This window comes from Egretta garzetta, unplaced genomic scaffold, assembly GCF_000687185.1.
Source record: "Egretta garzetta isolate BGI_Z169 unplaced genomic scaffold, ASM68718v1 scaffold33, whole genome shotgun sequence".
Taxonomy (NCBI): Eukaryota; Metazoa; Chordata; class Aves; order Pelecaniformes; family Ardeidae; genus Egretta; species Egretta garzetta.
In genome coordinates this window covers 1,815,972-1,828,275 of record NW_009259250.1, presented here as the reverse complement: position 1 = coordinate 1,828,275, position 12,304 = coordinate 1,815,972, and the positions used below count along the sequence as shown (strand labels likewise).

At 46.3% G+C, this 12,304-nt stretch overlaps 1 protein-coding gene across 1 annotated transcript in view; it reads left to right on the top strand.

Annotated features, from left to right (window-relative positions):
• The window catches only part of CELSR1 (cadherin EGF LAG seven-pass G-type receptor 1), a gene marked incomplete at its 5' end in the record, with an annotated part of 169,995 nt that overhangs the window by 123,784 nt on the left and 33,907 nt on the right, over positions 1 to 12,304 (top strand). Inside the window, 8 exons of the mRNA XM_035891689.1 lie at positions 1,064 to 1,189; positions 5,584 to 5,750; positions 6,221 to 6,406; positions 6,735 to 6,848; positions 7,156 to 7,330; positions 8,052 to 8,193; positions 10,186 to 10,306; positions 11,567 to 11,750. Coding sequence (XP_035747582.1) covers positions 1,064 to 1,189; positions 5,584 to 5,750; positions 6,221 to 6,406; positions 6,735 to 6,848; positions 7,156 to 7,330; positions 8,052 to 8,193; positions 10,186 to 10,306; positions 11,567 to 11,750 — 1,215 coding nt within the window. The remainder of the gene's footprint in view (positions 1 to 1,063; positions 1,190 to 5,583; positions 5,751 to 6,220; positions 6,407 to 6,734; positions 6,849 to 7,155; positions 7,331 to 8,051; positions 8,194 to 10,185; positions 10,307 to 11,566; positions 11,751 to 12,304) is intronic.

Here is a 12,304-nt window from a genome sequence, read left to right as displayed (position 1 = left end):
GGGCTTGTTTAGACCTTCTGCATTGCTATGAGTTTCACCCAGGAATTTACTCCTAAATTAACTTTTCCTCTTTTTTAATTACCCTTGAAATGTCACTTTGCTCTGAAATCTGGTGAGATCAGTTCATGAAAAAGACAACGCTTTTAATGACTTTTTCATAAATTATGTTTGTTCTGTAAATCAAATTCTGCAGTCCTCCAAATCTGAAACCTGCTTCATGAAGCGGCCTGTTGGAGTTTCTGATTTGGTTTCCAGTCCCTGGATCCCTGATCAGGATTAGTTCTGGTGTACAAAATGTTCTCATCATCGTAAAACTGGCTCTTACACGCAAGAGTGGCGAGTCCCTTCCTTCTGCCCTGCGGAAGGTCTGTGTAAGAGCTAAATTGCAGTTCTTAGGTATGTTGCATTGATCATGGATTAAGAAGGGAGTCATAGCATAAGCTTCAAATTGCTATTTTGTGTTGGAGCCCTTTTTTAACAGTTACGTCTATAATATTAGCTAAACACAAGTTTTATCTTATGGAAACAGACATCGGGAGGGGCATGAAGTGTTTTCTTTAGGACGGATTATTTTTTCTCATTTGGAAACATGTTTCCATATAGTTTAAAACAATGATGTATAGTAGTGTTACTCCACTGTGTAGCACTGCACATTGGCTTTCCCTGGTTAGCGTCTTGGTTAGGTAACAGTAAGTTGTGAGCAGTGGTGCTGAGTCACAGCACCAGTTGATCTGCCTGTCTCCAGCAGTGGATGCCAGGGGAAGAGTATAAAAACAGGACAAGCATGCAGTGATATTTCCCCCAAAATTTTCTGTTGGACCCGAGAGATTTATAGCTCAGTGAACATATTTAATAGCCTTTGATAGAATTGTCTATGAATTTGACACTTGCTCACGTAAACTTTTGCCATCAACATCTTGCTTCACTAACTTAAAGGATATTAAAAAAAAAAACCCAAACCTATAACGGTCATGTCTGCTTTTTACATAAAAACTCGGATACAATCATTCCGAGCCTTTTGCATGTTAAAACCGTGCAAAGTAACTGTTTTCCTGAATTTCAGGCTGTGCAGCGCAGCGGAACTATTGCGAAACCAACTGGTGCCAGAACGGAGGCACATGTGTCAACAAGTGGAACACGTACATCTGCGAATGCCCCGTACGCTACGGAGGGAAAAACTGTGAGCAAGGTGGGATGCAAAGACCTCTTCATGCATAGTCATGTGTGCAGGTTTCATTACCTGTCATCAACATCTCATAGCATGTATGTCAACCTGTGATGCTTAAGGGACAGGTAACAGAAGATTGCAATTAAGACTAAAAATCACCCATTATCTATTTGAATTAATTTTAGAGATGGCCTATATAATAAATATGATAGCTGACATACTGTCATGAGTAACAGCAGCTTTCATTGATTTACTTACATAAGCAAAGTAGTTCTGCAGAACTTGGCAGCATTTAGTAATTTGTTTATAGTAAAAATGCCTGATCCTAAGCCCCTTTAAATCAGTGGAAAGAATCCTGCTGACTTTATTGGGCTTTGACTCAAGCCAAGGATGAATGTGCAGTTTTAATGACTGCTTTCTTGGCAAGAAGGCAGTCTCTGCTGAGTACGAGCACTTTCAGTTTTATTGGGTATTTCTTTGATTGAACACAATGTGTGTGTATGTGTAAAACCTCATTAATAAAGGATGAGGCAGGAGTAGCAGGTGTGTTTTATAGGGCATGAAGAACTTGAAGTTAGTTTCTTCCCAAGGAAGCGAGGAGTCGTCTGCGTTAGGGGTCCCGTGGGGTCAGTGCAGCAGCGGGCTGCCTGCTGTAAGGTGGCACCTCCACGTCTGCTGGAGGGTAGCTTGTTTGGAGTCTTCTGGAGGCTTCCAGCAAAGAAAATAGGCTTAAACTAGGCATGGCTTTTCTAGAACGAGCAGGCCAAATTCTGGCCTCTGATGATGTGGTAGGTCTTCGTTTCCATTATTCCCCCATGACACTTAGCCCAGAAGAGTTTGCAGTGTGATCAAGGATTTTGTTCTTTTGATGTATCTACCCCAAATCAGGCATTCTTGATTACTCTCAGCAGGGCATGGACCCTGGAATAGCAGGACTCCAAGCTGAGGTGCGCACACCACAGGTGACGACAATCACAGCGTCACTGTTCCCCCAGCGGCCTCCAGTGCTGTGCTTTCCTGCATCTCCCCTTTGTCATTTGGTAACCCCATGTTCTTGCTCATGCCTCAATTTCTGTGGGGTTTTTATAGTTTGAGGGCAGCAGGCTGCTTGCTCCTTTGATGATCTTTGTGGGGCAAAGTGTCCCTAAGGAAAAATTGCAAGCCAAGAAAGAAATGAATTTTTCTGAAATGTGACCAAAGATTTCAGGAGCCTGAAGTTAAAGTCAGAAGGAACCACTGATACACAATACTCCTGGCTTTCATGTTGCTCATTTGAGTGCTCAGATATGATCCTAAAAGCATTAGCTATTATTAGGCAGCTATTTTTTAGAATATTTGCATTCTTGGGTAGGAGTGATTGGCTGATGCATTTCTTCAATCCCTTTGGCAGTGCTGGATCTGCTTCAGGTTCACAGAGAGCTATGGCTTTGGCAAGTTAAGAATTCAACTTTTTCAATTGCCCACTCTTCAGAAACTCGGATCAGGTCTGCACTAGTGAGGATGGGGTGTTCTACCTTCGCTACCCTCCTAGGACCTGCTGATTCACCTTTTGGCAGCTTCCATCTCCCTCTGCTGACATATAGAAGGGAGATAAAATTAGGGAAAAATGAGTTTCACCTGTGTTGTAGTTTAATTCTTTTCATAATTGAGATATTGCAATGCTATGAAGATACAGCAGTTGTGCCCGGCTTGCTCTCGGATGGTTCTCATTGTGCAAGCATTGGCCTGAACGCCACAGGTTTGCACCAAAAAATAAGCTGTCACGTCCTACACCCAAACTGCAGGTGACATCCTGGTGTTGGCAGTGTGCTTCCCCAGGCCCTCTGTTTCCACAGTGAATAGCCCTCACGTCTTTCTGATGGCCTTTTAAATGTAGGTGTCTCTTGAAAGTATTTGTAGATACACAGGCAGCACTTCAAAGTGGCAAACCCTGAGAAAACAGTGTGCATCACTGCATTGCTAATGGCAAGGCACAGCATTGCTAACGGCAAGGAGATGTTGTGCTTGGAAGCAGCTGCGCTCGCCTCTGCGGTGACAGGGGTGGTCAGGCCTATCTGGGTACATGGAATGTGGCTACCAGCCCCTCCATGGAGACCCCTGGAAGGGCTGGGGGGAGGAGGGAGGTCAGAGGGGGCTGACGGATGAGTTTTTCTGTTTTACTAGCAGGGGAAGGTGCACCCTGGCCCCAGGGAAGGGAGGGGAGTTGGGAGGAGGTGTGGGAAGGGAATGGTATTTGCAAGCACCGAAAATCACCACTGGTGAGAAAAGGAAGAAGATGGTTAATTGCCATGCCAGTCCAGTTCTCCCAGGGGCCAAGCCGAAACGCTTGCAAACTGCATTCCCAGCCTCCAGCAGGTGGGAAGCCCACAAGGTTTGCATCCAGACTCCACTCTCCAGAGGCAGGCAGACTTAAAAATCTCAGCAGCAGTCTAGAAAACCTCTAGCAAAGAAGTTGAAAGTTGAGGTCATTGTGAAGGTTGGCAGGGTAGAGGGTGAAGGAGAAGGCTGATGACTTTTGCATGCCTGGAGCAGAAGGAGGAAATGATTGTGCTCAACACTGATGTCCCAGTTACTTTTACATTGATGTGGTGCAGTGCGGACTGATGAATCATGCCCTGGCCCAGACAGCCAGAGCTCGAGCACCAGATTCAGGTTTTAAGCAATCTGGGGACATCTATGTCTGGTGGCAAACCAATTTGAATTGCTGTCTGGGTTTCAGGAGCACGCTAAGCTTCAGTTGTTCCACCATATGCCCCCACTAGCATTTGTGGAGGACTGAGTGTGACTGCAAAGGGGAGATCCCAGCCCAGAGTGGGGGGAGAGGGACTGCCCTTTGGGGCTGCCTGCACTTACCCCAGGGCAGGGTGGTCAGGTAACCACACCTTAGAGAAAGGCAAGTCAAGTTACACCTCTGGCTTGGCTAGTGGTAGTCCACTCATCACTAGTATCTTGTTTCTCACAAATAGGGCTTGGAGACAGCACTTTCCTCCAACGCCTGCGCTCTCCCACACAAAGCCTCTCCCTTTATGGAGACCAGTGAGGCAGAGAGATCAGAATTTGGGCATTGGGTTTTTTTCCTCAAAAAAATGCAACTTCCTATCAACCAGACTCCATCTTCTGCAGTGATGTTGTCCCTCTACCATCTTCTAAGGACTTGGCACTTTAAAGTAACTTGTACACATTTGTATGTACATGATCTTTCTTACTGCAAGAAAATCCAGAAGGAGTCAGCAGATATGGTAGTGCAGAGCAGAAGAGGAAGGAGGCTTAACCCCTGTCACCTCACTGACCATCCAGATGGGTTTACTGCATGACAAGATACAAGACTGGGTGCCAGTCCGTGGGGGTTGTACAGAGTCTCTAAGGCCTGCTTCCATCTGCAAAAAGCTGCCGTGAACTTCACCAGCATGCCCGTGAGTGAGGACATCAGGCAGGGGCTGACTGCAGATCCCGCTACAAGGTGCCACTTACGGTGGAGGTGCCATATGAGGTGCTAAAATAGCATAGAGCTCCCATGTCTTAATTTGTGTTGCTAATCAGTGGGATTAAATAATCCATGGTACTGTAGCTCCTGCTACCTAAGGTGGCATCATAGAATTGCTTAGGTTGGAAAAGACCTTTAAAATCATCAAGTCCAACCATTAACCTAACACTGCCATCCCACACTAAACCATGTCCCTAAGCACCTCGTCTGTGTAACTACTTTAGAAGTCCAAAGGGTGGGCGTTCCCCTGTTTTCCATCAGCAAAGTGCTTTCCATTGAAGGCTGTTGTCGGTGTCTCCCTGTAGGAGCTGTGTTTGTGCAAGGTTAGAGACGAGGGCAACTCCTCAGCTGTCACCTTGAGATATTTAAGGCAGATGATTTAGGCAGTTCTACACAAGCTTTCTCCCTGTGAAAAGGCTGCATAGCTGAGACAGCTGAATAATCTGGCCCTGGAGTATTTATAATTAATTAATATTTCCTGTTGCCTCCCAGCCTTTTCCTCTGTGTTTAATCTGTTAATTAGAAGCAGGTAATCAAGGATATGGTGAAAACATCTGCAGTAAGTGTTGCCCTCATACTTCCTGCTCTGTCCACCCACTCATCAGCAGAACCATATCAGTAGAGATCCCAAGCTCACCTTTCTAGGAACACCTCTCACCTGGGTAATGCCATGGCAGGGTGGAGGTGCTGCCTTTGAGTGCAGGCGCTGAGACAAGGTGCCTACCCCACAACAAGGGTAGGTTGTGAATTTACAGTATTACCAGCTGCTTCTTAGTAACTCCACTAGACTGGCACTTATTCCATAGTAGATTAAAAATAGCTCAATGGAAGAGGGACTAGCTACCTTGCACCATCATCACAACATCATTTCTCATCTTAACCTTTGTCCTGAAGGATATCAACTGTTTTTCTCCTGTCTTTTGATTTGCAGCAATGCCCTCTCCTCAGCGTTTCAGTGGTGAAAGCATTATCATTTGGAGTGACCTTGACATTACCATCTCTGTGCCATGGTACATTGGGCTGATGTTCAGAACCCGGAAAGTCAATGGCATGTTAATGCAAGCCAATGCTGGGGCTGCCTCCAAGATCAACATTCAGGTAAAAATGTGTCTGCCTTTAGTTAGAAAAGAATTAAGAAATTCTCCCCCATCAGTGGATATGGCCACATGACCTACATAGCTTCGTCCACCCAGCTAAATGCACATCAATAAATACAAATGATTTCTTCAGCCTTTTACAAGAATCAAAAGATCAATGATCGGAAGTTCATTGTAAAAATCAGATTCGTTGGTCTAAGATTACTTTTTTAAACAGAGGTAGTAGTGTGCATTAATATAGATGCAAAAAAATGTGTCTCTTGATTCTTTTGGGGTTTTTTTTTGTCAGTTGGGTAAGTTAAACTCTGAATGTCCAGAGTTATACAAGGAGTTATTGCAAGTGTTCCCTTCTTTACTGTCTGGGCTTTCCCTTTTGGGTTGTCCTAGGAAACATTATTATCTTGCCCTCTGCCCCCTTCCACATCAAATACAAATATGCAGCAAAAAGAGACATGATTTTTTTTTCAACAGATACTGAACAACTATGTGCAGTTCGAAGTGTACAGTGGCCTGAGCCAGGTTGCTAGTTTGAAGATGAGCCAGTCACGAGTCAGTGATGGGGAATGGCATCATTTATTAATAGAGCTGAAGAGTGCTAAAGATGGTAAAGACATCAAGTACCTCGCTGTCATGTCCTTGGACTATGGGATGTACCAGGTAAGGCAGCATCATAACTTTGCCACTGAGCACTACAGAAATGTTTTTAGGAGAAAGGAGGATAAAGTGTTGTGGACAAATACTTACCCTGTGAGCCATGTGGTGATTTGTTCCTGGTGAAGTTATATTAATTTATGAAGCCTAATGATAAGATATCTTATCAACAAGTCTATAAAAAGCCACATTCAGATATCTAGCTCCTCACTGCTTTGATACTTTTTCTGTAATCTACTGTCAGCTACTGCTTGACTCCATCACTACAGAAAGTAGGCTGGCTGTGTCACAGAGGATGATAGTGCAGCTTATTGACTGTCCATTACCTCAACAGAGCACTGTGCAGATTGGAAATCAACTACCTGGACTGAAAATGAAAAGCATCATTGTGGGAGGTGTTTCTGGAGACCAAGTCTCTGTGCAGCAGGGATTTTATGGCTGTATGCAGGTATGAAATGAAAAGCAAAGCAACAAACTTTGAACTTTTAAGAAAATACCCATGTGACAATGGTTTTCTTTTTCATCCATCCCTGAACATTTCTGTTTCCTCCATCAAAATATCTAAGAATCAAAATACTAAAGTCAACACAGTTTCCCAGGTACAAATCTGGTCTCACGAAAAAAGATCTGTGTTTGGCTCATCAGGTGATGTTTCTTTAAAATGTAGCCTCGTGGATTAATGGAAGTAGTGAAACACATAGTACTGTATTTGGAATGAAGAGTCTAATTTAAAAATAATTGTTTTCTGTCACCAGGGAGTAAGAATGGGAGAGACATCGACAAACATAGCTACACTCAACATGAAACAGGCTATCAAGATCAACGTAAAGGAGGGTTGCGAAGTGGAGAACCCCTGTGATTCCAACCCTTGTCCCCAGCACAGCTACTGCAGTGATGACTGGGACAGCTACTCCTGCGTCTGCGACCCAGGTAACCCAGTGACCACCCCACACACTCATCCAGGAGCTGGATCACATCTTCATGCGCTCATCAGAAGAGCAGCAGCAGCAGCAGCATGCTTGAAAAATGCTCATCTTCTGATTCTTCCTCTTCCAATCAGTATTGTCTTTCTCAGTCTTACTGTAACACCCTTGAAACTGCAGTCATGGACTAAGGATCGTTTGTTCTAGGCAATGTATCAACCAGACAGAAAGACAGTCTCTGGTCCAAAGAGCTCTTTCCGTGCACTTCCCCTTTTCTTTTTGCCTGTTTCTTTCTCTTTTTTTCTTTTTCTTTCCCAGCCTTTTCTGCTGTTGGATTTCAGTCTCACACCCTGCATCCTAATTGAGATACTTTGAATGTTTTCTCTGTTTTGGTGCATGCAGCCAGCACATGCTGTCAACACCCAGCACAGTCACCTCCCATACATGCAGGGAGAGAAGACAAAACTATTTGCAACACATGCCCTGAATATAAAACTGGGAACCAATGGCACAAGGGTGCCTCAAGCATGTTAACAGACTGTTGAAAAGAACAGCCCCCTATATTTTGCTGAGAGGGAGAAGAGTACCTTCTTTCTGACAGTATCTCAGGGGGAATCTACTGATTATTGAAGATGTGTTATTAGTGTATAAGTTTAAAATGGTCTTTTGGAGACATGCAAATCGTAAATTACAATGGTTGCTGTAATTTTATGACCTTGTCTCCCCAGGGTACTTTGGAAGAGACTGTGTTGATGTATGTAACTTGAACCCATGTGAGCATGTCTCCACGTGCGTGCACAAACCTAGCTCATCCCATGGCTACACCTGCGAATGTGGACAAAGCTACTATGGACAGTACTGCGAGAGCAAGTAAGAGAATTATTTTTATTCTTGGTTTCTTGATCCTTCCAGCCACCTCTTCTCCTAAGGCAGCAGTCGTCCCCCTTCCTTTTCTGCTTCAGTTAGCTTTCCTGTTAAAATTCGAGTGTTCATAGTAGATGGAATTTGCAGGCTCCCTACTCTTTGGCACTCCTGAGCTCTCTTCCCAGAGAGCAAGTGAACTTCCATATACTCAGGGGCCACTTCTCTTCAGCAGCAGCTCAGGGGCTAGACCAGTTGTGCTGCATTACACAGCACTGCATCTGACCTGTACTTTGTGGTGGGCTTGGCCTGAGTTTGTTCTACGTCTCTCCTTCAGCTCCCCCAGCACACACACGGAGCGATGCACCCAGTTAGGTGGCCTGTGGGCAGATAAAATGGCTTTGCAGTTTGGGTCTAGTCCCTGGGCTGGTAAAAAGCTATCTCTTCTGGACAGTCTGGGAGGCCTATGTCCTGTTGCTGTGTAGGGCAAACATGCTGATTCCCTTGTCACCAGCTTCCTGGTCTCAGATAAGCATTCAGCAACTGACCTCCTCTTATCCCAGAGACTTTGATTTACTGTAATATGGGCCATTCATGATGTGCAAATGAAGTGCATTTGTCTGCCCATTTAGGAATAGCTCATGTGATGTTTCCTTCCCTTTGAAAACCCCAAGCCTCTTCCTCCGCCTTTTGTTGTGTGGGCTTGCAAATGTTGTCCGTGCTGTTGCCAGATTCATCTTTCATTCCTCTGGATTAGCAACGCAGAGACATTGTCCCCTGTCATTATCTGCTGACATCATGTCAAGTGCAGCATTGTGGGTTTTCATATAAAGCACAGAAGTACAAACCTGGCAATTACCATAAACAAGATCTGGTGTGGTCTTTGAAACAGACAGCAAACAGCTTTTCTTTCCTAAAACGAGCATAAGGGGGGGATTCCTTGTGCATTATGCTGATCACAGACTCAGCAGTGTCATCCTTCAGGCTATAGCTTGACGAAGACTTCCAGCTAGCAGAGACCCGGGTCGCTGCCCTGGCCCCTTCCCAGAGCTCTCCTTGCCAGCACTAGTGTGGGACAACCTGCTCAGAATTTCACCCTGAAGAAAAAGAGCCAGTGAAAACGAGGGTTATCCTTCAGCAGGGGAGCGGCTTTCGGGTTGCTGCACAGCCTCCGATGAGCTGTGCTGCTTCGCTCATAGTCTGAATCATAGTCTTTGGTTCAGTCTGGGTCAAAGTTGCCACCCTTCCCTCTTCCATGTCCCCAACCACATGTGTCCTCCTCCTCCTCCCCTGTGGCAGATCAGGGCTTTTCAGACCCTGTGGTGAGCTAGTGAGAAAGCCAGGTTGGCTGAAAGTAGTGACTTTTCTTTATAGGGTGAGCTTGCAGCCAGCTTTGCACCTGAGCTGGTGCCCTCACAGGTTGGACAAGCACTGCTGCCCACGGCAGGGCTGGGACAGGATCGCATGGGGTTGGGGAGTGGGATATAAAGTGTTGGGGAGCTGTACCCCGAGGCTGTTTGTGGCTGTAGGTGAACCAGGACACGGGCTCAGCACCACCTGCAGTTGCTGGAGCTGTTGAAGCGCTAGCACAGCCCCACACAGACTGTCCAGCCTGCCCCAGCCTGCACCTGCCCCAGCATGGGGCTGGGGCTGGTGGGATGGGGACCATTTCCATCAGGCAGCGTGGGCCCCATCGCCCTCTCCCAGGGGAAAGAGCACTTCATTTGCTCGTACAGGTGTATGCTCCTTACACAGAGGAGCTGGTCTTGAAAACATTTAGAGAAGCATTCCCTCTAGGGTTTTGTAGCACTGATGATGTTTATTTTCTTTTATTACAGTGTATATGTATTTATATATGCATTGATTGTTGGCTGCTGCAGTGAGATACATTACTCTCTAGAAGCTGATGGAGCTGAGCGCAGATTTGGCCCAGAGCTCTTTTTTCCCACCTTTTAAGAGGAAGCTTAAAAGAACTTTCTTTCAATTTGATTTTTTTTATAGGATCGACTTGCCTTGTCCCAGAGGCTGGTGGGGAAATCCCATCTGTGGCCCATGTAATTGTGAGACTAGTAAAGGGTTTGATTCTGATTGCAATAAGACCAATGGAGAATGCCACTGTAAGGTAAGCAAAAGAAACCAGTCTTAAGTCGAAATTCCTTTAGTTTAAAAAGTAACTATACCACTCATAACTACAACAAGTGAGTATCTGAGACAAAGTACACACAGTTGTGCTTTGCAATATATATATGTGTGTGTATATATATATATATATATATGTGCGCAGTGTAGTTAATCTTCACCTAAAATATTTTGCTGGCACCACCCTTCACAACATCATATTGTGCAGCTCTTATCTTATTTGCATTTGGAAAGCAAAACTGAGAGGATGAAAGCCTGGCTCTGATCTCTCTGAAGTGCAGCCTGGTTTATCAGGGGAGATCAGAACTGGGCGCAGAGGAGTGCCGGTGGTGTTTTGTGTATCACAAGTGAGTAATAGCCATGAAACAGCTTGGGCCAGCTGGGTGAAGCTCTCCCCTGTGCAATGGCCACCAAAAGGCTTAGCAGCTGGAGAGAGGTAAATAATACGAGAGGCTACAGTGACGGCTCTGTCAAGTTTGAGAGGAATTTGCCATGGACAGGCAGGGACAGACGGGGATGCGGGAGGGGAGGCGCCTCCCTCCTGACGGTTTTACAAAGGATTTCTCACAATAGGTTTTACAATAGGCTCGAGTGACATCAGAGGAGCTGTGCCTGTGCAGACCAGCAGCAGCAAATCTGGCCCCATACTCCTTTCCGAAATGCCAGCAGGACACACGGCCACTGTTGCGTTAAATCGAGTCAGTGGGGTGCCAGCACCATGCTCTTGTGTAATTGCGTAACGCCTCAGATCAAAGGCATTTACAGATGTGATTTGAATTCGTGATCTTTGGTTGCTCTCCACCCTGTACATGAAACATAAATGGACGGTGCAAGAAGTTGCCTTGCTGGCTTGTTCATGCCATACAAGAGTGGAATTGCAAAGCAGAGAAATCTGCAAATCCTCCAAGAATATGTTTGCTGGGCACTGGCTGCAAGCACATGAGGAGTAATGAGGGCCCTCTGCCCCCACTGCAAATGGTGGTCCAAACCCTGGGTCTCTGTGGCCCGGGGCAGCCCAGCCATCCCCCCAGCGCTCAGCTCTGCCTCTCCGCATTGCCAGGGCTAACACAGCACGCTTCCCGTAGCTATTACATTTTCTGCTAACAGTAATATCATTACTATCCCTTGCTTTGCAAAATTAGCCCTTTTATCATGCACATGCTGCTAGAGCAGGATTTCAGGAACACAAGCAATTTGGAATATAAGTCAAATACCTGTTGTCTGTGGTTTTGGTTTTTTGTAGGCAAATTACTACAGGCCACAGAGCAGCGACACCTGCTACCCCTGCGACTGCTTCCCCTCTGGCTCCCACACGCGTGCCTGCGACATGGAGACGGGACAGTGTCCTTGCAAACCTGGCGTCATAGGGCGGCAGTGCAACCGCTGCGACAACCCATTTGCTGAAGTTACCGGGAAGGGCTGCGAAGGTGCCTCCTGTCCAGCAAGCGCTGCTGATCAGCCGGGCTGTAGTTGCTGGATCAGAGCCGCTAGCAGCGGGGAAATGGGGGGTGCACAGCGGTGGGCATGCAGCTGCATCTTGGGGCCAGTATGAGCTCAAGGGGCTGGCTCCGGCAGGGGCAGTGCGAGCTGCAGCAGCCTAAACATGCACCCCTCCTCCTAAGTCTGTGCCAGTATGACTCATGGGGGCTGGGGAAAAAGAAAGAAGCTCCTATTTCTTTAATTTTCATCAAATGGAAATAAAGTAAGCTTAGGTGGAGAGAGCAAAACACTAATCCCAATTTTACATGAAACCTGAGTTCATCTGCCAGCGCAGCATTGTATCACTGCTGCAGCTGAAGAGGCAGGGGAGAGCCCTCGTGCCTTCTGCCTGCAGAGGCTGTGCCGCACGCCTACTGCCCTCTGCCTTTCTTCTCTGTCTCGCCCGTCCTGCCTTTCCTCTCACCCACCCACCCTCCTCCTGTGATCAGAACAAAGCTGCTGCAGCAGCCATCTCGCCACAGTGTGTGGGTGAAATGAAGGG